This window comes from Lacerta agilis, chromosome 16 (genome assembly GCF_009819535.1).
Source record: "Lacerta agilis isolate rLacAgi1 chromosome 16, rLacAgi1.pri, whole genome shotgun sequence".
NCBI classification, from domain to species: Eukaryota; Metazoa; Chordata; class Lepidosauria; order Squamata; family Lacertidae; genus Lacerta; species Lacerta agilis.
The window spans coordinates 17,050,939-17,078,369 of record NC_046327.1 but is presented as its reverse complement, the minus strand read 5'-3'; the positions used below and the strand labels follow the sequence as shown (position 1 = coordinate 17,078,369).

Genomic DNA, 27,431 nt, shown 5'->3' with positions numbered 1-27,431 from the left:
TATCCGTCGACTTCCCATCCACCCTTCCACAGTGTTCTAAAGCTTATATCTTACCCATTATATACATCAATTCTGACTTCTTAAACTACCAATTCTCATCTGTTGCTATCCTGAATACATTTTAACATAACCATGGTATTTTTTCCTTCCAAATATTCCACAAATTATTTCCATTCTTCAAAATAAAATAAAAACCCTCCTTTAATTCTAACAGTTGGTCTAGCCATCTCAGCATATTCCACCATCTTCATAAGCCAAACTTCTTTCAGTGGGACTTCTTCTTTCCACTTTTTGCACGAAGATTATTCTTGCCGCCGTTGTAGCACGCATAAACAAATCAAGCAATTCCTTTGGAGCACAGCCAGCCCCGTCAAGGCTCTTGCACCTGCTATCTTTGGTGGATCTGCAAGAATCTGTCACCGCTCCTCCTCCTGTGAGACTGCTGTTTCTGGGTTCTCCCATGGCTCAATAATAAAGTGGTACCTCTGGTTGCGAATGTGATCTGTTCCGGAGCCCCGTTCGCAACCTGAAGTGCCACATCTGCGCATGTGTGCAGTGCAATTCGGTGCTTCTGCGCAAGCGTGTGACGTCATTTTGCGCATCTGCGCATGCGCGAATTGCCGAACCCGGAAGTAACCCGTTCCAGTACTTCCGGGTTTGGCGCGTTCGTATCCTGTGACGAACGCAACCTGAAGCAATCGTAACCAGAGGTACGACTGTAATATGGAAACAGCAGCATCCCTGACTCCCAAAGGGAGGGAAGCAGGGTAATGGGAAGTAATGGGCTAAGACGGAGAGAGATTTGATGTGCTATTCCTCACCTGGAAAGACAGCCTCGATGTACCAAGTCAGAACCCCATACAGCAGACTATCGAACAGCATCATGCACACAGAAGTTGTCAGATTGTAGCTATCTCCTTCCACGGGGCTCATGAAGACATTGTCCCATTGCAAACCAACACCCTGCTCTTCAAACAGGGAAAGGTAGTCACTGCCAAACCCAAAGGCTACCGGAGAAAGCAGGCTCTGCAGAGGAAAAACACCAGTTAACATCCTGGGTGCATTCACTCACTCACTTACTCACTCACTCACTCACGTTTTCAGCGCAAGGAAAGATTAACCCTGCCCTAATGACAGCAGGGAACAAAAGCAAAAACTGATTCAACTGTGACCAAATGGGTACGTGAGCTACTTCCACATGGATGGGACAAAGGATGCAGTTCCTTTCCATCTGGTTATCATCTGTTTAGTACGGAGGCTGGCAATCAGGTGGTGAGGAACTATACCATTGGCCCCTGCTCATGTAATCTTGAAACCAAATATTCCTGGAGCAGATTTGGAAGAAGTTGTGGGGAAGAGTTTCCAGTACCACTATGGGACACATACAACACACATCCCAGGAATTCCTGAGAAGGACAGAGCTTGTGGTTGCAACTCTGTGTCAATAGAAGATACAACTCATGTGCTCCTTGGATGCCCTTTTTTATAATAATCTTAGAAACAACCACAATTACCCATTGTTAAGATCACAGAAGGGAAGCTCACCCCTAGCCAAGACTTGTTTTTTTGCTGTCCTATGTAGAGACGTATATATACTTCAGAATATCTAAATTTCTTGCTAAGGCTCTACAAATCCGTGCTATTAAACTTAAGGGGGTATGGGAAATGAATTACCTTTTAAAGGTTAAGGAGCAGAAATGTAAATCTCTATTAATAATAATAGTAATTATCATCAGCATCATCATTTGTATAATGGCTGCCTGCTACAACACAATGAAATGACTTGATCCCAACTTTCCCCCAAAGTGCTAAAGTGTGTGGGTGACATACATATTAATTTCATAACAACCCTGGGAGGTAGATTAGGCTGAGAGTTGGTAAAAAGGCTCAACACTGCCCAGCGAGTTCCGTGGCCATGTGGTCATTTGAACTCTGGTCTCCCAGGTCCTAATTCAACACTCTTAACAACTACACTGGTGTAGTGAACTAGTGGAACTAGTTCTGTTTGCATTCAAAGGCCAGCAAACCAAAGCAATGTGTGCATGAAAGCCACATTAACTTAGCTGGTTTGAAAAGTTTGATTAAAAGTTGAAAGATTTAGGGAATGGGAGAAGGGGATGTGCAGGACACCCCCCCCCAAAAAAAAATTAGTCCCAGAAGGTCTGCCCAGACCAGACAAAATAAGATCTGTCCTTGCTGGTGGTGCCACACACACCCCTCGCCACCCCCTCCGCCCCCCCTTGCATTGACTCACCATTAACGTTTTGAGAGAGAAGGTCATGTAATCCTCCCAGGCAAAATGCAACGTGCAAGGCAAGTAGAGAGTAAAGTAGATGATCCCCGCACAAGCTGCCGCCAAGTTGGCCCTTGAGAAAAAGGTGCTGATGAGGAAGCACTGTGTTATGGTCACTATGCCAAAGATGGACAAGAAGAGAAACACCAGGCTGGGGTCACTGTAGGGCAGTAGGTTTCCTTTCTGGAGAAAAAGAGGACCAGTTGTACAGCCATGAAACATTTGACAATTCACATTTCATCATTGCCTTTTTATTATTATTATTATTACTTATTATCATTACTAGTATTACTGTTATTATTCGTACACAGCCACGGTGCTTTACATTAACAAGTGGGGGCAAACGTGTTTGCAGCAAACACATGTGTCCAGGGCTGTCTTAGAGGGATCGCCCACCGTGGCGCGGCGATTCCTCGGCGCCCCCGGCGTGGCAACTCTCCGCCCGCCTCCCTCCCGCACTGGCCCCCCCTCGGGAGGGGGGTGGGCAAGCGGGGGATGAGGGGCGTGGCGCTGGAGCGGTGCGGGGCTTTGCGCGCCCTTCCAGCGCTCCAGCTGGGGCTCCGGGAGGCGAGGGCGGGAGTGGGGAGGGGGCGCCCGGTATGTCAGCGGGCTCACGGGGCGCCCCTGGGGGGCCCGGCGCCCTGGCGCAGTGCGCCACCAGCCCCTATGGACGAGACGGCCCTGGATGTGTCAGGAACACAGAGACATTCCTGTCTCTGTGCCTGGCAGGGTGGAATACAGCTCCCTGGGCCAATGTGTTCAACTATCAAACCTGCATTGGCCACTGTGGAATACGGTCGTACCTTGGAAGTCGAACGAAATCCATTCCGGAAGTCCTATCAACTTCCAAAACATACGGAAACCAAAGTGCGGCCTCTGATTGGCTGCAGGAAACAGCCAATCAGAAGCGGAGGAAGCCCTGTCGGACATTCGGCTTCCACAAATAGTTTGCAAACCGGAACAGTCACTTCCAGGTTTGCGGTGTTCGGAAGCCAAAACGTTCGAGAACTATGCTGTTCGAAAACCAAGGTACGACTGTATGTGAAAAGGCACTTAGCCGTCCCATCTTTGGGGCCCACCTACAAAAAAAGAATGGTCACCTCTGAGCTCATGTGTTCTTTCTGAAGACATTATTATTATTATTATTATTATTATTATTATTATTATTATTATTCTCTGCCCATCTGACTGGGTTGCCCCAGCCACTCTGGGCAGCTTCCAGCATATACAAAAACTTCTGGCTACAGGGCTGCGTTCAGATGTCTTCTAAGGACAGATGTATTGTATAGTTACTTATCTCCTTGACATCTGAAGGGAGGGCATTCCACATGGTGGGCTCCACTGCTGAGAAGGCCCTCTGCCTGGTTCTCTGTCACCTCACTTCTCTCAGTGAGGGAATCACCAGAAGGCCCTCGGAGGTGGACCTCGGTGTCCGGGCTGAACGATGGGGGTGGAGATGCTCTTTCAGGTATACAAGGCTGAGGCCGTTTAGGGCTTTAAAGATCAGCACCAACATTGTGCTTGGAAATGTACTGGAAGCCAATGTTTCAGAACCGGTGTTCATTGATTACTATGCTCTGCTATTGCTTTTACGTTCTTGTTCATCCTTAAGGGAGAGCGGGCAAGCATTTTATACCACAGGATGCATTCTTCTACCCTCTTATCTGGGAGTAAGTCCCATGGAACCCAGTGGGACTTACTCAAGAAAGTAAGAAGAGGACCGCTGGACCAGACCAAAGGCCTGACAGTTTGTAGCTCAGGTGAGAACTGAACAGCAGGGGGTCCTCATCTTGCACGGTAAGCCATTATACTAGGTTGCAGATAAAACATCCTATTAAGCAAAGGAATGAGAACGTGGAGCCAGGCTAACCTTGAGGATCAGCGTCAGGAGCCCAGCGCTCATGAGAAGGGGGATGAGGCTGCTAATGAACCAGCTGAGCCAGAGGGTGCCGTTGTTCAGGCCCATGATCCTCATGGTCTCCTTCAGGCGGGCCTCCTTTTCGTACACAATGCCCTTGACGATCACGGCCACAGAGTAGATCCAAGCCAGAGTCATGAAGAGGGGCATGGAGCGGCTCATGACACGCAAGAATCTGCGGTGGGGAAACCCAAGACTTGGGGTTATCGTGAATTGGTAACAAGTTTAAGGCAGTCCAAAAGAAATACTTCATCATGCAGTGTGTGATTCACCTCTCAAGATTCGATGGTGGCTAACTGCCTGCATGCTTACAAAGCTTTTCTAAAGAATGAAAATTTGTCTATTAGGAGTGGCTACCATAATAGCTAAAACAGAAAGTCAATGTTCTGAATGCTGGGAAAAACAAGGGGAAGACCATTTCTGCTTGGTTTCAGAGCCATCTGTTCAGCCACTGCTGGAAAGAGAATCTAGATTGCCCTCTCCTTCCCTCCCAGCGCTATCTTGGACCCAAGAAGTATGAGCTGCTCCAGGAGGCTAACCTGCCACCATCTTGGAAGCTCCCTCAGAGATGGCCCATGGAAGCTTTATAGAGAAGATTGCCCTCCCCCAGGAAGTGGCATCTTTTGAGAAAATGTCACTGCTTGAAGAACAAGACTCCAAAGCCCCATCATGGTGGTCCTCTGCAGTCGGGTGAAGAACCAGCTCACGTTTCTCCCAAATCTGCCATGCTAAAACTCAGGTCCACTCTGACTGTCACTTACACGTCATCCACATAACAGGGGTAGGGCATCTGCTGAATGTAGACTCCAGTTTTCTTCTCGGAGCCGGTCACAGCACGGATGATCGCCTGCTCTATCACATCCTGCAAGTAAGCAAAGCCTCCCCAGACGTAGCGCATGTCCTCAAAAGGATCAGCTCGAGGACCTGGATCCCAGTACCTATAACACCAAAGCAAAACAATCGTTTGTTCAGAATTCTCACACCTGTTCCTGTTAATCTACCAAGGCATCTTTGAGGACTGCTCACCCGTCCTTAATTTTGTTTGTTCTCTCCACGCTATCGATGTCCATCCTTATCTTGTACTTGACATGTTGTGGCAACTTCACGCTGCTAGGAGCGATTTCGGGGAAGACGATGCCTGCCCAAAACCTCCTCTGATCTAGCAGCTCCAGGGACTTGTCGATAAGCCGCACTTCACTAGGCATGGCTTCCAGTTTGTCCAGATTGACACACTGCAACCATGACGGACAGAATGAATCAGAACCTAGGCTGAAGTTTCTTTGAGAAGCAAACATTCGCGCAAACACTGAAATAAGAAGCATGCCTCATTTCTGTCCGATTAAATGTTACAGTGGCAGGGTGGTGTAGCAGTCATAGTGCCAAGACTAAGATCAAGAATGGTGGAGTTGACTTTGACTTACATCATCAAGTTGAAATGTAGCTTTCCCCCAAAAAGACGTGGGCTCAGCAGACAGGGAACTCTTAGGGACACCTAGGCTCTAGTCCATTTGGCCAGCTAAGGAGGCCCACTGATGGCATCTTGTCTGAGAGTGCTCTCCCCCCCACCCCCCGCCACCCAAATCCTGAAAATGGCCTTGTGCATCTCTTAGGACCATTTTCTGTTCTGCATTCTATTGCAGAAATTATTATTTCTGAATCGACTTGGAGAGAGAAAAGGAATAGCCCCAATAATAATGAACAAGATCAAAACAATAGCAAATATGTCTACTCAATAATAAGAGACTCACTTCCATGAAGCGGGAAATAGTCAGAACAGCATGGTCAGTTTCATTGAAAGCTTCCCTCCAGGTGCGGGTTGAGCCATTCACCGGATGAACATCCTCCGGGTTCTTTGCCAAGAACAGGGATAGATCTTCTATGGTCCAGCTTGAACCCATTAAGTGGTGTTTCCAAAGGAACTTGTTCTTTAGTAACGTCTGGTGTTAGCAACATAGAGAAGAAACAGTTACACGAAAGCTCATACCAAGAACTAACTTAGTTGGGTCTCTAAGGTGCTACTGGAAGGAATTTTTTATAGCAAAGAAACTTAGTGAAATTCACCATGAAGTAAGAGCAAAGAGCAAAAATAGCATTTCACAGATCTATTGCTTGTGTTTGCACAGAACAGCAGGATAAACAAACCAAGAAGCTTTGGCTTCCCATTACACCCAAACCATGGATGGTGGCTTCTTGTTCCCTAACAAACCATGATCAATGGCCAGCCTGAAGCCATCAGTTTGGGGTTAACTTACTAAGGAAGCAAGTCCTGGGTTTAGATGGAATGGGAAGCCCAAACTACTTGATTTGTTTGTCACACTTGTACCAGGGGAGGAGTGAGTGATTAGGCAACCGACGCAAGCGTGCTGCTCCTCCAAAGTAAACCATGACAAGCCAAGAAGTCTGGATTGGCATTGTGAGAGACCACGGTCACTGTCAAGTCTTCCCACTTGCAGCTCAATCTCATGTTTACTGCTACTGGACAAAACCTCTTTCCAACACCTACACTAGAATTCAGATTAGGTGGGAAAGGCCGCTCATTATTTAACTGTGTATTCCACTATTCTGGACATGCCCAAACTGCTTGTAGCCTAACTCTCAGTTGCCTGGTTATGAGCAACTGGGTGGAATATTGCCTGCGTAAATTTGCAGCCAGTATTTCTGTCCAGTTGCTCACTATGATCACTGAAGGAGGGGCCTGGAAGACCCCTGAGAGGCCAGGCTCCCTCAGGCTTCCTTGTGACAGTGGTCCTGAGTAGGACTATAGTGACACTACCGCTACACAGGGCATAAACTGAACTGGGTAAGCTGAACATTCACATGATAGCTCAGTGAGCTAGAGTGTGGTGCTGATAATGCCAAGGTTGCAGGCTCAATGTCTGCATGGGACAGCTGCATATTCCTGCATTGCAAGGGGTTGGACTAGATGATTCTTAGGGTCCCTTCCTATTCCACAATTCTATGATGGTCTTGTTCTGCTCAGTGTCAGATCTGAGTCTTCCCTTTCCACAATTTCTATTTTAGGCTCGCTAGGCGGCAGCCTTGTACAACATCTCAGCAGGGGACCGACAGCCGTTGCTGAAAGCAAACAAACAAGGCCCTGTTGAAAACTGGAGACGGGCAAGAGAAGAAATTTGTTTCAGCTGCTTGGGGATTGTTAAAAGCACTACCAGCACCCTCTAGAGAGCATAGACAAAGAGGCAACAAAGCATAAATGGAATATTAACGTCTTAACACAGGGTTCCTCCGATCCCATGAAGCCAGAGGGAGCCTCTCGCGCACAGCAAGCTACAGGGCTCTTCAAACGAGTTAGGAACAAATCAGGAACTGGGCATATCAGATTCCCTCCCCTCCCCCTTTTAAATGCATGTTCTGTATTTATACTGTGTCAAAGAGTTCAGTTAACAAGTTGAGGTGCCATGGTAACTAAACTCTGGCCACGTTGGCAGGGCCAGCCATTATGCAGTGGGAAGTGCCTTCGTTGGCCAATTTGGGAAGATATCATCATAAATCAGCAAAATGTCTATTATCCAGCTTATGCTCAGCTCCATGAAGGACAGCCATGGGAGTGGCACCAAAATTTGGGGTCATATATGTCATATTTGTATGTTTACAGTTGGACCACAGAGAAGAACTTAATGAGGATGGTCTTGGCTCTGTGTTACACATTATGCTTCCCTCTTAACAGCAAAGGGGGGAAGACCCATTCTAGGACAGGACAGGACAACAGAACACACACAAGGAGAGGGAATTTCTGAAAATGTGGGTGAAATGGAAGGTATGCAGAAAAATATTTGAAATTTGCAAATGGAAAGTGAGCAAAACATAGCAAAATCAACAACTGCACATGAACACCGTCCTAACGCTTCCACAGAACTCTGGCAGGATTAGGGTTGCCAGGATTATTAGGGTTACCATATTTCCCATTAGGGTTGCCCTATTTCAGAAAGTGAAAATGCAGACAGAAAAGTTGTTTGAGCCCTCCCCTGCTGTACAGCACCAAAGATTTTTGGTCCCTAACGCTCTGATACAGTTCACATACGCACAGCCTGTTAAAACAAGCCACAACATCATGTTGCAACACCCACTTGTTTTCCTTCTGATTAATCTGTGCAGAAATGGGAAAGGGAGGAAGCCATAAACAAAAGAACACCATCCGGGTGGGGGGGAAGGACATTTGCCAGAGAACCTGGCCTGCATCCTCTCCGGGACATCACAGGGCACACTTTGTGTTCTTGTGAGCTCTAAGTCTGTCTTTAGAGAATGCTACCACCTGAACATCTCTCTCACTGTCACAACTGACCATATGTGCTGCTGCCAAATGCATCTGCTGAGGGAGCTGGCCAGACACTTCTTGTTTTCTGGCAGCAGGTGCACAGGCAGCAATGAGATGTTCTCCTCACATGTGACGGTCCCTACAGTTTCTCTGTTTTCTCGTAGAAGTTGTGGGTGAGTCAGGCCCCATAAGAAAGCAGCGGATTTAACAATAGAGCTATGTGGTCGATCTGGATCTGAACAGGTTATTGGGCTTTCAGGTTGAGTATCTTTGATTAATGGAACATCCTGAGTTTCAGGTCACTGCCGGGACAGTTTTTTTTCCCTCTCTCTTCCCAAGTAAGCTTCATGGCTTGAGAAGAAATTTCAACCCCCCAGCAATGCAAACTACATCACACTGGCTCTCCAATAACACACAGCAAACTGACCTTGTATTGGAATTTTATAAGGCAATATTACAATACTATAAAGGTTGGAATGAATTATTGTTGTTATTCCAAATAGTTATTTAAATGCAATGCTTGTTTTTCACACATCTGGATAGCGCCAGCATGTCCTGCGTCTGTTTCCTCTGTTAAAACGGGTGAGGTAATATTTAATCACATTCGTCTCTAGTTCAGGGCCCCATGTAATGTGATTATAGCAGCACTCAACATAACAGAATGTGAAGCCTGCCTGTACCTGAGTAGCCCCTTGTTTCACATTCATTATGGGCCATGTCCTTGGCAGTTGAACACACACAGCAGCCTGTGGAAGGGAGGATGCAGGCCTGATTTATATGCTGGCCAGAATCTGCCTGAGTTGTGCGCAACAAATCATCCTACCTGGCACTTGAGGAAATCACAGAGGGGAGAGCTATTGTCTAGGAGGATGAGCCTTCCTGCCTGCTGCATCTCAGGTTAAAGTCACATTGCACAGACAAGGAGGCCCTGCCCAAGCAAGCTTGTCAGAAGAAATGAGGTACTACACAGACATGCACGCACTCGCTCGAGGCCAAAGCACCACCAATCACGATACCAAAGTAAACAGATTTAAATCACTTCTTGTAAACAGGTCTCCCAAGAAATATCCAATGTTATCTGAGGAGCGAGAAGTTATGGCATACTGACCCGAACTAGATCCATTTCCTGGCTTTCCTCCATGAACACTCTTATCTTTGGTCTTATCTCCTCCCACATCCCTCCGAGATCACGGAAGACACTCAGCTCCTGGAACGTCTTGTTTACCTGCCAGGATAGTGAAAGGGTCAAAGGTGACATCGAAAAGGTGACAACCAGGGACAGAAATTCCAAAAAAAAAGAGATGGTTAAGTTGTTTATGTATGCAGCAACAGCGGCTAGGGTTCTCTATGCACAAAAATGGAAAAAGTAGTTCCCATCAAAGAAGTAAGGTGGTGGAATATGCTGAATTGGCAAAGTTAACACCCCAAAATAAGAGAACCTAACGGTGATTGCTTTGTGGAATAATAATATTGATGTTATGGTATAATAGTTTGAAGGCAGCGTGCAGCAGAGGGGGAGAAATAAAAACACAATGGGAAATGGGGTGGAAAGTCGAGAAAAAAATATAAATTTATTATTTATGTTAAATTTTTGAAAATTTATTTTAAAAAAACAAAAAGGTGACAACCTGCAGAACAGGCTAAAAACCTGCAGAACAGGCTGACTTCTGCCCTAAGAAGAAGCAGTGTTGGCTTTATCTTTCAGTATCAACGGCCCTTGATTCAATTCTGGACATTGGAACCCAGTTGCAACATCTCCCCCACCCCACCCCCACCACTCAACCAGTTTATTATGTCTTCCTCCACTCCTCTGCTCATGCAGCTCTGCAACATCAAAACACCAAGCACTGAAGTGCTTCAACGTAAAACCTAGCTGTTCTTGAGCATCTGCCTGGGTCAGCAAATGTAGCATGTGAGCAAGGACCTTACGGATGTTAAAGCAGAATTGCATAAATGAGCAGAGTGTTCCGGTACAGCATATCAGCACAGAATCTGCCAGAGTTACAATGGCATAGGATTCAGCCAGGCCTTCGGCAATGTCTTCTTATGGACAAGAAGTGCTGTGCAAACCACATTTCCCGAAAAGGGAGAAAAAAAATGCCCAAGAATATAATGTATACACTTATACTGAGCCAAGTTATTGCTTCATTTAACCCAGTATTGTCACTGGAAGTTCTTTAAGGCTAAGCAAAAACGCCATCTTCTAAATTTGCCACTCCACTTGCAGTCAATTTGAAGGGGTATTTGAGTGTTTTGGGAGAAGGATTTAAAGTCTTCAAAGTGTTAGCAAATACAATGGCAGAGGTTTCTTTTCTATCTGTTTTTCTTTTTTAAAGAAGTCTCTCTCTTTCTTTGCAGTCCAGCTGCAGGAGCAGAGGTCTCTGCAATGGTTGCTTGGCTTCCTGGCCAGCTCACAGATGCACCCACCCACCCCAACAGTCACAAGGACAGAGAGCGAGGCAGGAGCTTCAGGGACACCAGCAAACTGGTGAGCCACACATGAGTCCATACAGAAGAACCAGGAAGCGGACACAGCCTCTAGTTCCTATATAAGCTGCCAGTAAGAGTTGAATCATTGTTGGAAGGAAAACCTTCTTGGTACCCCAAGCTCCAGAATACAGCCTCCTCCCGACTGGGAAAATGCGACCAAGTGCAAACTATGTGGCAGGTGTCAAGACCGCTTTGACCCTACTCGATACTTTCAGTTCCCTCTTGTTCATTTGCTGCGGGAGCCCAACAGCAACAGTACAAAGCAAGCCCCTACTTTCCTTTGAACGATGTGGTATTGGGATCTTACCTCAGACATGACTGCCCTCGTTGCTGGCGTGTCAGGGGTGTACAAGACCTTCCCCATAAGCAAAGGTTTCAGAGCTCTCCATATGATTCTGGAAAGTGGGCTGGACTCCAGTTTCTTCATGAGGTCATTGCAGTAGGGTGCTTTAAAAGAGTTTAAAAGAAAAATCTGTGGGAGACGAGCTAAATGCACAGTAACTTTCTCACCTCAATCCTAGACAGCACACCCAATATAGACAAGTGCTATCCACCCATCATCATACTGTAGCTTCCTGTATCTTTGAAAATAAAAAGGACTGTAATGCAAATGATCTGCAAAAAAAAATTATAAGCATGCACCACCGGGTTCCACTTACTGGTGTAGTTGTCATAGAAATTGGCAGCATCTTCATCAGTGCTGTTGCCTCCAAACAGAGCTTTGTAGTTGTTGTCTTCATACCAGTTGAGAGACTTGATCTGCAATCCCCCTCCCTCAGGATGTCCACAAACTATCCGGGATACCGCCTGGTAAATTTCGGTGGAAGAACTTGTGCTGTTCACACTGGTCAGGAACACCACCTCCTGCCTCATGTCACTCCAGCTTTTCATGCTCCCGAGCTTTAGTTCAAAAGGGGAGGGGAAAAATAGGGGTTCACCTACAGATCAAAGCTCGAACCATTTTCCTATAAAACTGGTAACAAATATTACACCAAAGATCAATTGGTTCAGAAGCACCCCGAACAAACCTTAGATTTGCTATTGTGTCCAAGGAACAGAAACTGCTTGCCTACCAGTTTATATTTGTGCAAGCTGCTTGTGTTCCATTGTACTCCCCGCCATTCCATAGAAGGCATGTAATGTATTCTTCTTTGGGAGGAAAATCCATTCATTCTCTCTCCCCAGAAGAGTCACCTTCCTTTCAGGTGGAGTGGATGAAGACAGGATATCAACAGGCCAAACCAATGAGCAAACCCTTCTCTCCAATTTCTAAGGACTAATTTTCTTGGGCAAAAAAAAAAAAAAAATCCTTCCAGTAGCACCTTAGAGATCAACCAAGTTTGTTCTCGGTATGAGTTTTCGTGTGCATGCACACTTCTTCAGAGTTCATCTCTTAGAGTTGGTCTCTAAGGTGCTACGGGAAGATTTCTGTTTGTTTGTTTGTTTTGACTACGGCAGACCAACATGGCTACCCACCTGTAACTAATTTTCTTGGGGTTATGTCTGTCTATAATTTGGACCCAACATTAGTTAAAGGCCACTGGAGATATCCCAGTTTGATTTTGCCAGCAAACAGAATGTGTGAGCCTGAACTAGCTCCTTTTTTTTTTTAATCGCAAGCAATGGTGTTTTTTAATCACAGTTAATACAGCAGAAGATGAACTTCTACTGAACAATTTAAAAAATGTGCTTCTACATTGTACGGTGCATGTCCAAAAATCTGGAAAGGAATTTGCAACTCATGTGATGTTAGGAGAGCATTTTATGAGTACAATGATGAAGTCACACTTCCAGGGGGGAAAGAAACATTGGAGCCACTGGGTAGTATTCAACTAATGTTTAATCATCATAGTCCCGTTGACTAAGTTAGGCCCATTAGTTTTAATGAGTCTACACTGACCCATTGGCAGGGAAATAAATCCTATGGAATTAGATCTTTAAGTATTGCAGCAGCCAAATGTAACCCACAACTCCCTTTGTTTTATTTGTATCCTACTCTCTTCCTCCAGGAAACTCTTGGCTAATCCATTTTATCCTCAGGACATTCCTATGAGATGGCTCAGAATGAGAAAGAAGTCACCTATTGCTGAAATTGCTGGAACTCAATTCCAGCACCTTTCAGGTGCCACTGCCATTCTAAGAGGGAGGTGTTCACGGTGAGTTCCGGCACCTCTCCCCCCCCCCCCCAGAAAAATAGCACTGGCTATATGACACCATAGTTAGGCTTTCTGTGTCCTAAACTCTGCTTCGTTCCTCTTTCCTTTAAGGCTTATACACCACTGCTCAAAAATCACATGGGCATGACATGAAGTCAAAGAACATTCAGGCGTTCTGATACCGTGTTTCTCCTAAAATAAGACACCGTCTTATATTTTTTTTCGCTCAACAAAACACAGTATGGCTTATTTTCAGGGGATGTCTTATTTTAACCGTGTCGCATCTGTACGCTGCATAGCCACGCCTCTCCAGGCTGTTTTAATGGGAGGTACCACGTCACTATGGCTTATTTTCGGGGTATGGCTTATTTTTGGGGAACGGCTTATATTTCGCAAATGCATAGAAATCCTGCTATGGCTTATTTTATGGCTATGTCTTATTTTAGGAGAAACAGGGTAGTTCTGACATCCCCATTGTCGTGATCTGCCACCTAAATTTAAAAGGAAGAGAAATAGCCAAGGTCTTTCCAGAGAACTGACATAAGAGTGATTGTACGAGACGTGACAAGAACCTTCTAGAGAAGAGTGTGCAAAGTTCTTGCATTGCTTGACAGCACTCAAGGCCGTGGGTTTATAACGGCATAGTTCAAAAACAGGAGAAGAGAGGAAGGAGGGGGAAATAAACTCACACACTAGTTCTTAGTTGTAACTTTCTTATGGCAACAAGTCACACATGCTGAAATTCCCATTTTTGCACAACTACTAAAGGCGAAGGTGCCCTGTCTTTTTTTATCTAGCCAGTTTACTGGTGTTGGGGAGAGAAAAAGAGCAAATATGAACAACAGTGTGCAACAGCATATTAAGAAGCTGAAAGGGAGTTCCCCGTGATTGTTTGCAGCTATCCATTCCGACTGCTACAGTCACCCAGAGACTTCTGAACACAGAAAGTCCAGTTCACAGGCTGCTGTGCAAGCCAGACTTAAGAGCCGCACCAATGGCACAAAACTCAATGGTTTCTAAACATCAGCGTTTCCTGAAGAAGGAATTTCAGAACAACTTTTACTGCAAGAAAAGCCTCATGAGATATGTTCGGGACAAGCCCCCTGTTCCTAGCTGCCCAGTTGTACATCCAGTCCAATTTCATATGGACTTGTCTGTTTATGGCTGCCACCTGTCCATGTTTGTTTGTTTGTTTGGTTTTTATATAGCTAAGCTGCAACCATTCAAAGTACAGTGGTTAAAATTTGCATACATTTAAATAGATTAGTAAATGCATATCCGTGGCGTCTGGAAACTTTGTTGCCCTGCACTGCACCCCCCCCCCAAAAAAAAAACAGATGGCAGCCGTACTAACACAACTAGCCCAGGGAGGAAAAAAAATGCTGGAATTAAGTGACTCTATTCCTATACATATTTGTCAAGCCATGACATTAAAAAGCAAATTTTGGTCATGCAGTTAAGAGTGGTTTTCATGCAAAGCCTCCAAGCTGCCTTTGTTCTGAAGTTGAATAGGACAGCAAGAAGAGGCACTGACTGCTGTTTGGGATGACTGCCAAAGAAAAGTCACATTTCTCAGCAAGCCAGCCACATCAGCAAAGAGAATGTCACATGGTTTTGATTTTTTTTTAACTCCACACCAAAAGAAAAGAAAGAAAAAGAGAAAGAACGAAATATCAACGATGCTCAAATGATGTAACAGGAAACAGCTGTAACCAGAAACACATAGGGCAAACTTTTAGGGTAGTTAAAACTGGCTGCAGTTTTATCTTGATTCCAACCAGATTTTTCTGCTGATTTCCATTAGCCAGCCAAAAAGAACACAGCAGGTTCTATAACTCAACAGAGGGCAACCTACTCCTAGGAAATAAAGTGGCTGAATATCGTGGGATATCGCCCCCGCTCCTCCGCAGAAGTACAGTGATTAACAACCTCGAGTGACCTCACCGCAACTCTGCAGAGAGGTTATTATAGTTCAAGGGAGTAAAGGCTTCACCAGCGAACAGTAAGAGAGAAAGAACAATAGGTGTAGCCGAATCTCTGCCCCTCGTTACTTGTTTAAAATGACAACTTTCAAACTTGAGGAGAAAACATTTTGAGAATGGCAAAAAGCAACAACAACAACAACAACAACAACAACAACAACAACAACAACAACAACAAACACTTTGCATAAAAGGGTTAGCCGGAAGAAAAGAGGCAGCTCGTTTGCACAGGAAAGAACACATAGCATAACTTCATTTATTCAAAGGGCTTGTAAAGCTAGCTCCTAGCTCCCAAGCCAAAACAATGAACCTGAATTTCCAAAGAAACCATCCACTATCAAAAGCAATTTCGACAAGGAAGTTCAGAACCGCTGTCTCTTTGGCTGGGTACACAACAGAGCACTAATGCGCACCTGGGTTGCGCAGATCTGGTTCTTCCATGCACACTTCTGTGCACATATGAGCACATTCAATTACCTCTGTCTCAGTATTTCCTGCCCACACTAGTGGACAGGATTGATAGGATGAATTCACATTGTGCATTGTTATCTCTTCCCGTCAAGGTAGTATTTTCCCATCCTCCCAGAGTTCTGGAAACTTGAGGCCCATTGTGGCCATGTGCGCAGATACCTGTTTCACCTATGTGCACAGCCAATTTTTAATTTCATTCTCGAGCTACAAGTTCTCCGATATACCAGACTTGTACAAAGCAGCTGGTTACAAACAACAACATGCATGTGTGTGCATCAGAACCAGCCCCACTAGCAGCCCACTTTACATTGTTCCCCCCCTTTATAACATCTGCAAATCAGGAAGATCCAAATTAATTGGGGGGGGGGGTTAGGTAAAGGGTAAAGGACCCATGGACGGTTAAGTCCAGTCTAAGGCGACTATGGAGTTGTGGCGCTCATCTCGCTTTCAGGCCGAGGGAACCGGTGTTTGTCTGCAGACAGCTTTCCGGGTCATTTGGCCAGCATGACTAAGCCGCTTCTGGCACAACAGGATGTCGTGATGGAAACCAGAGCATATGGAAATGCCGTTTACCTTCCTGCCACAGCAGTACCTATTTATCTATTTGCACTGGCATGCTTTCAGAATGCTAGGTTGGCAGGAGCTGGGACAGAGCAACAGGAGAACACTCCGTCACGAGGATTCGAACTGCCAACCTTCCGATCGGCAAGCCCAAGAGGGTCAGTGGTTTAGACTACAGTGCCACTCGCATGTGGGGAGCCGCTTAGATGAGGGCAATGCCATGTGGACAAGGTGGCAAACATGCATACCTAGGATGCATCAAAACCACTTTAAACTGCTGTGTGAGAGTTAAACTGAACTTCCTTTGTTTCTGTGCCCAAAATGCATGCATATCAGAATGCTTCCTTGTGGCCACAACAGGGCGGGGGGAGCTGAACTGCTTCTTCTTCTAATGGCTCCTCCTGGGCTCCCTCCACCACAAGGAGATGCAGCTGGCTGCACCTGGCCCTGGCAGACATAGCGTGTGTGGCACCAATTGGAGATGGGAAGCAACCTTCGGTTAAAGAGCCAAGTTAATGGCTTGATGCATTGGTGATGTCCGGCACAGCAGAAACCTCTGCCCAGAGGCAGCAGGAATGCACTCACAGGCTTCACTGAGCTGCTCAGGATTCAGAGTAATTTGGATACCTCAACTGGGAACATCACCGTATCAGTGATCGTAGGCGAGAGACAAAAGGCACAGCCTACCTCCTTAAGGAGCTTCCCGAGGCTCTCCATGAAAGTCTCCGTGGTTTCCTTGAGATCCTGAAGAGTGGAGTTGGAGGCGATTCCTTTCTGGAATGACAAATGGGGATTTAGTTTTAGAAGAATCTTACCGTAATTGCAACACAGCAGATAGGAATCAACATGATCATTTGCATTTAGTACTCAAAGGAGGATGAAGAGTGGCATTTTGTACCGGCAAGGACATCTCTCATGTGCCTAGTTCAAGGATCACAAGTGAAGACACTGTGCACTCCAAAAAGGATGACATTTGGCAAGAGAAGGAAGGCACCCCCCCCCTTCCTCCTTTCTTGTGCGTTTCTGAAAATTCCTCATGAGAACCAGCATCTCTGGCCGTCTCACTTCCCATTATTACTGCTCTAAACAATTACATTAAATGGGCCTGTGCATTAGCTAAGCAAGCGGAAAGCACAAATCCATTTGTTTCAAGAAACTCTGGCTGCTTACACTGCACTGAAAACACTACCACAATTACTGTGGGACATAAAAAAATAAATTAATCACATCAAATGCTTGCAAGATACACTTGGCTGTGTATCTTGGCAATGTGCCTCAGATTGGCCCTTTGCACCTCAATTGTTAATCAATTCCGTCAATGACATATGAAATGGAACCCCCAGGATAGGAAAGTCAGCCAAAGTTACTTCACCCTCGGGACATCACGTTATTGTGCGGGCTTGTCCACACTTGTGAAAAGTCCTGTGCCTGGAAAGCACAGATTTGAGAGGTTTTCCACTTGCCCCGTTCTTCCTAAGAAGGGGTCCAAGTGGTTCTCTATTTGCCCTGCCACTTTCCCTGGGGTAAACCCGTCAATCAATGGAGCACCTGTCAATCAACGGAAAACCAATTTGACATTTGTTCTGTTTCAAAGGTAAAAAGCAGGTTTTCCAGGGGACAGGTTGTGGGGCATGCAGAACTGTAGACAAGCCCTGTATCTCGTGTTCTCATTTTGGAAAAGAAAGAAAGAAAGAAAGAAAGAAAGAACACCATATTTAATGGCTTGATTCAGGTTACACAGCATGAGTTAACAGACTGGGTTTTGGCACATATTTTTCCCATTTGCTCAGCTACAAGGACAAAGACACTCATGTATACTATAGCATGTGAGTTATGATATAGATGATACCTAGGAACAGAAGAAGTTGCCTCGTACCAAGTCAGATCATTGGCCCATCTGGCTCGCTATTGTGGAGTCGAAGCTGACTGGCCACAGCTCTCCAGGGTTTCAGAAATAAGCCACCTCCCCTAGCTCTACCTTTGACCTTTATGAGTCCACTGGCTTGCCATCACTCTGAAAACACTGCATCACCATAGCTGTCAACTTTTCCCTTTTTTAAAGGGAAATTCCCTTATTCTGAATAGGATTCCTCGCAAGAAAAGGGAAAAGTTGACAGCTATGTGCATCACCCGATAGCACAGCAGAGTTCATTAAAACATAACTGCTGTTGGCATTTCAGCTCCACATAGCTCTATTTTCCAGCACCAAAACATAAATTGTTGATAAAATAATTGTTTTAAAAGAAATTAGAACCCATTAAAACTCAATTAAATTTGCGTTTCTACAGAGCTTCAGAGCTAGCTGCCTGCCCTGGTGCCACCTTGACCCCCTAGCTCTACCTGGAGATGGTTGCAGTTTGTACCAATGACCATCTGCATGTGTTGGGTGTTCCGCCTTTATTCCAGCTGGTATTGTTCAGTGTTTCTTTCATGCTACGGGAACACTAAAATGTCACCCAAATTATTTAGAAAACATGCAGACAACACAAGGGCTTTCAGAGCTGTTCCAAGTTCCCTTGTGGCCTCTAAATGAAGCATGAATCACAACCATTGCAGTCATCTGAAACAGCCGCCCACACAATATAATAAAAGACTGCGTCAAGATTATTCATGAGAAATATCCCTCCAACCTTTTTTAATCATTCATAGTTCGTCACACCCTAACAGCCTACCCTACTGGTTTATGAGCACACAATTATTATTATTAGTAGTAGTAGTATTATCATCATACGTTTATTTGGAGATGACAGCTTTCCTTCCATTCCAGAGTTGGCCTGAATCATTTTTGTGCCTGTACAAAAGCTAATCAGGTTGGGAGTTCAATCTTATTTCAACACTGCTGATCAGACAGTACCCTCCATTGTACTTGAGGGCACCAGGATAGATTGAGAATGGAGGGCAGGCCATGTAGCACAACACAGCAATATATATAAATAATTATAATTATAATTATAATTATAATTTATTATTTATTATTTATACCCCGCCCATCTGGCTGGGTTTCCCCAGCCACTCTGGGCGGCTCCCAACAGAATGTTAAAATACAATAATCTATTAAACATTAAAAGCTTCCCTAAACAGGGCTGCCTTCAGATGTCTTCTAAAAGTCTGGTATTTGTTCTTCTCTTTGACATCTGGTGGGTGTTCCACAGGGCGGGTGCCACTACCAAGAAGGCCCTCTGCCTGGTTCCCTGTAACTTGGCTTCTCACAGCGAGGGAACCGCAAGAAGGCCCTTGGCACTGGATCTCAGTGTCCGGGCAGAACGATGGGGGTGGAGACGCACCTTCAGGTATACTGGACTGAGGCTGTTTAAGGCTTTAAAGGTCAGCGCCAATACTTTGAATCATGCTCGGAAATGTACTGGGAGCCAATGTGGTCTCGGCGGCCGCTCCCAGTCACCAGTCTAGCTGCCGCATTCTGGATTAGTTGTAGTTTCCGGGTCACCTTCAAAGAGCGCATTGCAGTAATCCACATAGAGCGCATTGCAGTAATCCAAGCAAGAGATAACTAGAGCATGCACCACTCTGGTGAGACAGTCTACGGGCAGGTAGAATCTCAGCCTGTGTACCAGATGGAGCTGGTAGACAGCTGTCCTGGACACAGAATTAACCTGAACCTCCATGGACAGCTGTGAGTCCAAAATGACTCCCAGGCTGCACACCTGGTCCTTCAGGGGCACAGTTACCCCATTCAGGACCAGAGAGCCCTCTACACCTGCCCGCCTCCTTCCCCCAAGAACCTGCTCTCCAGCTTTTTTACATCTACCAGCTGAGGCAGTAGTTTGCCCACTTAAACTCTCGCTAGAAGAGGAAAGGCATCGCCGAAAGTGGAGGATTAAGAAATGGACACAGATTTGCGTAATATTTCCATATGGGAACTCATATGCATAGAAGCAAATGCAGACATAATTGCTAAAATTTAAATAGAAATACAGCGGTACCTTGGGTTACAAACGCTTTGGGTAACACAAACACTTCGGGTTACAGACTCCGCTAGTCTCGGAGATCTGAAATCTATCCCCCTCCCTCTTCCATTTTCTGAAGCGAATAACTCCTCCGTTCTTCTATCAGTATTAACTAAGGTTTAGAGTTACAGCTGGACATATGCTAACCAGGTTCTCTCATAAATATGGTTTGCAAACACACTTCGAATCAAGGTTTCAAACTCTAGTTACTATAAAGCTGGCTAACATCAAAACACATGTACTGGTAATTCTAAACCATGGCAAATGCCAATAAAGGAATGAAGGAGGGGAAAGGGATATGTATCCCCTAGACTGGCTCCTGGTCTTCAAACCATGGGTTACCATTACAGGGATGCCTAGACCAGACCTAAATATTTAGCTTTAGATACTAAGACCACAGAAGTAGAAAATTTTGACCTTTGGACACTCTCCCTTCTTCTTGCAGAGGTAATGAATCACACAGTGATTTGAAATAACCAGCCAAATCTTTGGCTACAGGTCTCCTGCAATCCAGGTGTAATGATAAATGTAATGCGGAAAGGGTTTGTTTGCATTTTGTTTTGTAATGTGGTACGCTATATTATGTGAACCACGATATTCTGCTGATTTAAAAACTTGCACTACACCTTGGTGAATACAATTCAAAATACTCAAGCCAACACACTCACCATAAATGGCTTCATGACATCTAGATTGTCCTGAAACACTCTCTCTGCAGCAGAAAGCTTTTCCTTAGGAATGGAGCAGATCAAGGCATTGCTGAGAACATCTACCACTGGGTTTTGGATGTTGACAAACTTTGACAGCTTGGTTGAATTGCAAAGGTCTTTCACACTTATCCGGTAGCCAGATGTAATGACCTAGAAACATGTACCAGAGGTTGTAAATCTATAAATCACTCCTGGGACTTGAGCTAAATCATCTTTTCCACATCACATTCACAATTCATGACATTCAAATTGAGAACTGTAGACTTTCTTCCCAAGTGCTGTTCATTGACAGTATACATTTTATATTACACATGAGAATGCTTCTTACCTGTTGGAGGTTGACCTCGGCATTCAGGATTTCATCTACAACAAACTTTGGTAGGGAAGCATTGTGATGGAGAAAGTCAGAGAAGGTCTCATTGTCAACCAGGAAATCCCGGACTTTCACACCTGTCAGGTAACAAGAAAACCATTTTTTTTCAAAATTCAAAACAAATTGAAGCTCAGAGAGGGTATGTCAGTATTACAGCATCAAACCTGTTCATTCAGCTGTCATACACTTTCCCCTTCAAAGGCTATAATTTGGCTGGAATTGGGGTAGTGAGAGGCTAGGAACTGTCCAACAGAAAATTATGTTTCATCTTTACCAAACTACTGCTAGGGCTGTTCAGGGGGAAAGTTTAAACAGTTAAAACTGGAATAAATATCATACCACTTTGTAACAGAGATGTGCCCATTAGCCAGAACCTGCTCCCCTGCTCTGGTGCATAAGTAGAAAATATTTATTCGCAATCGTGGGAAAAGAGAGGTGACATTTCTTTCCAGCTACAGCCCCTCACATCTCATGGATATACTTCTCAGGCTTCCCAGGTGGGTTAGCCAGTTCACATTGTCACATTTTATTTATATCATTTATGCACAGAAAACATTTCTACACCACTTTTTGGATTTGCAGACTGCAACAATAAAATGGCATGTGAGCCTGGGCTTCCCTTTCGCACTGAATAATATACATTGAGGATAAATCCTGTAACTATGGAGTGTGTAGAGTTTGGTGGTACACTGCATGGGATGCTTCCCCTCTAACCTTTGGAATAAGCCCCTTTAGCTACTGTTTTGGAGGCTCCAGGGAGGCATGATTTGACCCCATACCTCTTTGGAGGACCTCCCATTACTCCCTTGTCTAGATCTCTCCACTATGCTCCTCTAAGGCAGGGACAGCCAATGTGTTGCCCTCCATATGTTAAGGACCAGACTCCCATCATGCCCTACCATTGGCCATGACAGCTGGGGAGCTGTAGGCCACAACATCTGGAAGGTGCCATATTTGCTTCCCCTGCTGTAAGGCCATGTACCTGGCTGAAGAGGTCAATCTTGTCCCCAGCTCTGTATTGATTTGTTCACTCCATGTTCAGTGCTTAGATATCAATGGGGATTATCAAGAGAGTTACAGTCCTCCCATAGGGCTGCCAGGCCAAAAAATGGCATCCAGGTGGATTTTTGGCAAATTGGGCAAGATGTCCAAGAAGGGGTGTTAAAATATTTTTTTTTGTTAATCTTTATAAATTTCCAAAAAAGGCAAAACAATTGATTTTGGGGGAGATGTACCCAAAAAAGCTCAACAACTTTTGAACAAACCAAACCAAACTCAACAACTTTGACCTTAAAAAAACCCTCAACAACTTTATGATGTACCCCTCCAGCTGCTGTTTTTATTTTGTTCCTATTTATTTGTTTCATGTAAATAATAATAATAATTATACCCCACCCATCTGGCTGGGTTTCCCTAGCCACTCTGGGCGGCTCTCAATCAAACATTAAAAACACAATACAATATAAAAACTTCTCTCCTAACCTTCCAGCATCTAGGAAGCTTACAGCCATTTAAAGTCACAATATAATTTAGACAAAACAATGCATTCAACTAAATTACAGTAAAAAGGAGAGAAAGATAACAGAAGTAGGAACCACAGATATAACACAACCTTGAAGTAAAACAACACTTTTTACAAGACTATGAATTGGGGGGGGGGGGTCCTGCCTAAAATTTGGAGGAGTCAGTGATTGGACTTGTGGGTATTATTCAGGGCTGCCTCTGCTTCTCCCCTCCCATAATTCACACATGGTGTTTGTAGCAGTGGGGAAGATGTATTTTGGGGAACTTGAACCACCAGTTGTTGTTGTTGTTGTTGTTGTTGTTGTTGTTGTTGTTGTTGTTGTCATCCATGTGTCTCGAGAGACAATGGAGTGCGCCTCCAGGGTCAAACTACTGCTTAGGAGCACAGAAGTGACTTCCCCTAGGGGACAAGCCTGGGCAGTGTGTATGGAGGTCCTGGACTGCCCAGATAACAAGACCACCACCTCACTCGGTCTCCAAAGGAAAGCAGAGTAAGACGAATGGCGCCAGTACTGATCAACATATTGAAGAATCCCTGGAATACGCTGAAACAAACTGATCTAAATCATATACTCTGGGTGGGCACAACTGTATTATAGATGGGCACAGATGCCCCCACCCTTTCCCTCAAACAGCGAATATTATGAGGAGACCTGTGTAGCTCGAAAGCTTTAACCATGTTCTTGATAACATGTTATAAAGGCATGTATGTGTGTTTTTGAGCTGCGGGAAATGACGTGGCTGCGAAGGCTTCAGGAGCTCAAGCGCAGAACACCTTCTGGGGTAAAGAGGCAGCAATGCGATACCGGCGCAGCCTTTGGAAGCTCGCATTCCCTCATGCCGTTGGGGGCAGCAGATGCTGGTCTGCGAGGCTGGCTGGTACTTTAAAAAAATCTTAATTAGCTAGCTCGCTTACAAGAGACACTCGGCGTGCCAAGAGGGATGGAAAGAGAACTCCGCAAATCTCCGCCGCAATGGAATGGCGGGTGGAAGACGAGAAAGGAAGGTGGAGGCACTGTATTTTCTGCGCTTTGTGGTTTGCAGTCTCTCTGTTCCCGCACTCTGCCCCTGCCTTTACGCCGATCAGCATTACGATTGTATTGCTCAGACTCTGATTTGGCAGGACACCAGTCTGGTTGGAGAAGAAAAGTTATGAAGAAAGAAACACTTCCTATTTTTCTCCCGAATACCCGTGCTCTGGGGTTACTGTCGGTCAACGCTCTCTATCCCAGTTCTCCGGTTACATGTTCCCTGAAGCTTTTTTGTTCTACAAGCAAAATAATCGCTGTCACCAGAGGGCTTGAGGCGAAAGCTGGGTTACTTGAGGGTGAAATCTTTTCAGGGCTGTTTAACAACATGCTCTTAGATTGGGGTGGGGGGTGGGGAGAGAAGAACAGGCTTGGGGAGAAAGAAAGAAATTTATTATTTGATGCCACATCCAGGAACTTCAAAGGTAAAAAACTGATCTAGACCCATAACCATGGATAGAATGATTTACTCCGAAGGGCACCCTTCTTTCAATATTCTGATGACATGGGAGGTGCAAGCCACATTGCTAAAGGCCATCCAGTGGTTTCTCTCCATGCCAGCACCCCTGGGTAATCCTGACACAAGAATCATAGAATTTTAGAGTTGGAAGAGACCGCAAGGGTCATCTAGTCCAACCCCCTGCGATGCCGGAATCTTTCTGCCCAACGTGGGGCACGAACCCACAATCCTGAGATTAAAGAGCCTCACTGAGCTACCCAGATAAGAAGGAACCATAGCATGGTGAAGGGTTAACTTGGTGCAGGAGCGAACAGTGGTCTAACACTGAACTGGCAATGGAAGAAAGGAATCAGTAAGAGCAACAGAAATGATAAACTGGGGTTTTTTTTAGTTATAATGCAATTTTTTAAATTTAAAAAAACAACACAAATCCCGTGATTCCCCTTTCTGCCAGTTTAGTTGCAAAACTTCTGTATGGAAAAGAGCATTCTGTGTTATTGTCTAAGTGTGCCTCACAAATATGTTCCGAGAACAATGCTCACTCAGAAAGAGCTGCTTGTGTAATGCAGTGAGAGCAACTTGACCCAGAAAACTGGCTCATTCCTGCTTTTCCTGGCTTGTCAAAGTACCCCCGCAGTAAATATAAAGACCTACTAAAAAAAGAAGAAGAAGAAGAAGAAGAAGAAGAAGAAGAAAAGTTGGGAAATGCAACAATGGCTAGTGTGGGTGGGTGTAACTAATTTACTAATGCTTTCTGGTACAATCTGTAAGTAACGGAAAGGGACACTTAGATATCAGATCAGACATGCTCCTGTCTCGGCTTCAGATTGCCATCTTTATCACGGAATCATCACACACTAAAGCTTGTTTTGAGATGTCACGAGACTGTCAAAGGAATTGCTGGCAATGGCCTCATTCTGATTGGCTAGAAAGGCTTACGAAAGGAATTGCTCTTATCAATAGGAATACTGGAAGCTATTGGTGTATCTAGCTCAGTACTATCTGTCTGGCTGAGAGCATTTCTCGAGGGTTTTCAGATAGGAGGAAGAGGCTGAACCTGGGATTGTGCCACTGAACCACATCTCTTCCTGATAGCAATTATAAAGCGCTTTCCCACTGCCTTCTGCAAGGACAGAATAATTTTGAGCCATGCTTGAGTGACCCATAATTTTAGCAACCTGAGAGCAAAACCAATTGTACTGGCCTACTAGGAGAGCCTGTTGTCTTTGTCCATGGCACAAGGAGAAGGGGACGACAGAGGATGAGATGGCTGGACAGTGTTCTCGAAGTGACTGGCATGAGTTTGGCCAAACTGCGGGAGGCAGTGGAGGATAGGGGTGCCTGGCGTGCTCTGGTCCATGGGGTCACGAAGAGTCGGACACGACTGAACGACTGAACAACAACAACAACAACTAGGAGAGCAGCTTTCTCTATAAAGACAGGCTCAGCCAGCCTCTAATCTTGAACATGCCCTGAATTCCACGGAACAATTGGCCTAAAATAACTCTGCATGTAAGATCTAGAAAGTTTAAAATGGAAAAAACCATTACAACTACAAACAGCACTGGAGAAACAGTGGCTTGAATTTAAACATATCAGTTCTCATTGTTTTGAGGGCAGGCAGATAATAACTACCCCATTTGAATAACTTCAAAAGCTTTTAAAGACAAAGTAACCCCAGATACAGTAAATCCAGGCTAGTGATAAGATTCAGTTGGAATACTTGCCCCTAAAAAGGTAAGCTAGGAAAGCAAATGGACTGATTTACTGTCATCAAGCCACAATGATTGCATTTGGCCATGGTATCTAGAATAGTTGGGAAGCAAGGTTATTCCATCCCATTGGCTCCCTTTTGCTCTCATTGTCAGGGAGAGATGAGAAGCAGGGTCACCCCTGTCAGCCTTGTGATAAATCAGCTCCATTTGTCTCCTCCACTCCCGCAACTGTTTTTCCAGCTGCTCATTGTACAAACTTTGCCACATCAATAAAACTTGGGGCAACAACTTTTCTTCCCTCCTCCTCTCTTTTTCATTTGTGTCATGACTTTTACATGGATCTGTTTTACGCCTTCTTCTAAATTACTCCCAGTAAACCAAGAGAGAAAAGAAACATTTCCTTTTTTTTATTCTTTTGAGTTCATCATTCCCAAAGACCCTCCCAAGATCAGGTTATCTTATAAGGCCTAATTATCAGCCAGGCTAACATGGGAAGGGAGAAAGGAGCAGAGGAGATACAAAATTCACTTGCTTTAAATACCTATAATTTCTTGGATCACTCCTTCATAAACTCACCCTAGCTGAGGAATAGGGATCATACAGAGTGTTTCAAACCAGAGCTTTCTGGCTGCCAGGCTTAGGGCATGCCCAAACATATATCCCTCATTACTCTGCTTCTTTCTACATGTTCTGAAACTGTGCAGAAGCCCAAAGTCTTTAGGAATGCTGAGCTTTGCCAGTACTGGGTAGTATTTGAAACAAAGATCACTCTGATACTGTAGCTCTACAATAAACCAAGGTGCCCACAGTGATCACCAAAAGCCTGCCCCGTTAACCATAGACATAACTGTACGCTGTACATAAATGATCACCTTCATTTATGAAACAATATGTGAGCATCTGAATAACAGTAACTTGGAATTTTAAGTCTGGTCAATAATCAGCAGAGCAATCCAAGCTGGCTTCCTGCCAGTCACCAAATGTGCAGACGACGAGGAGGCCCACTGGTGGAATCCATGCCAGCAGAAGCAGGGTGTTCTGAGGGAAGGGAGGGGCTCGGCCAACCAGCAAGGGATCTGCTGAATCTCAAGTTGGTCTCACAGCTGATGTGCAATGACATCCAACCTGATCTGGGCCTGTGCTAGCCTGAAGTTGGCGAGGGAATTGGGTCCAGAATCCATCCTGATTGCTCTGGCCCCTACTTCCGCTGCAGCTCTTGTGAGTGGCAGTCCAGGAACCAATGTCCCCACTGTGGAAGGACGCGTGGGTCCAGAATTGGCCTCCACAGTCACTTACGGACTCATTGTTAAAACCGTGTTTATGGAAGACAATCTTACTCGGCTACGAGTGATAGAAGAAGGAGGAGGAGGAGGAGAAGGAGAAGAAGAAGAAGAAGAAGAAGAAGAAGAAGAAGAAGAAGAAGAAGAAGAAGAAGAAGAAGATGCAGCAGTGGTCCTGCCGCTCAGCAAAGCCGAGGAGATAATTAGGATTGTGCCTGAAACTATCAACAAG

General features: G+C 45.0%; 1 protein-coding gene across 3 annotated transcripts in view; it reads right to left on the bottom strand.

Annotated features, from left to right (window-relative positions):
* The window catches only part of ABCA1 (ATP binding cassette subfamily A member 1), a 104,621-nt gene that overhangs the window by 33,610 nt on the left and 43,580 nt on the right, over positions 1–27,431 (bottom strand). For all 3 annotated transcript variants that reach the window (XM_033174022.1, XM_033174023.1, XM_033174024.1), the window contains 12 exons: positions 21,148–21,269; positions 20,778–20,969; positions 16,832–16,918; positions 11,634–11,874; positions 11,282–11,421; positions 9,593–9,709; positions 5,960–6,148; positions 5,238–5,443; positions 4,973–5,149; positions 4,164–4,386; positions 2,255–2,476; positions 822–1,026 (listed from right to left, as the gene is read on the bottom strand). In XM_033174022.1, the coding sequence (XP_033029913.1) occupies positions 822–1,026; positions 2,255–2,476; positions 4,164–4,386; positions 4,973–5,149; positions 5,238–5,443; positions 5,960–6,148; positions 9,593–9,709; positions 11,282–11,421; positions 11,634–11,874; positions 16,832–16,918; positions 20,778–20,969; positions 21,148–21,269 (2,121 nt within the window). The remainder of the gene's footprint in view (positions 1–821; positions 1,027–2,254; positions 2,477–4,163; positions 4,387–4,972; positions 5,150–5,237; positions 5,444–5,959; positions 6,149–9,592; positions 9,710–11,281; positions 11,422–11,633; positions 11,875–16,831; positions 16,919–20,777; positions 20,970–21,147; positions 21,270–27,431) is intronic.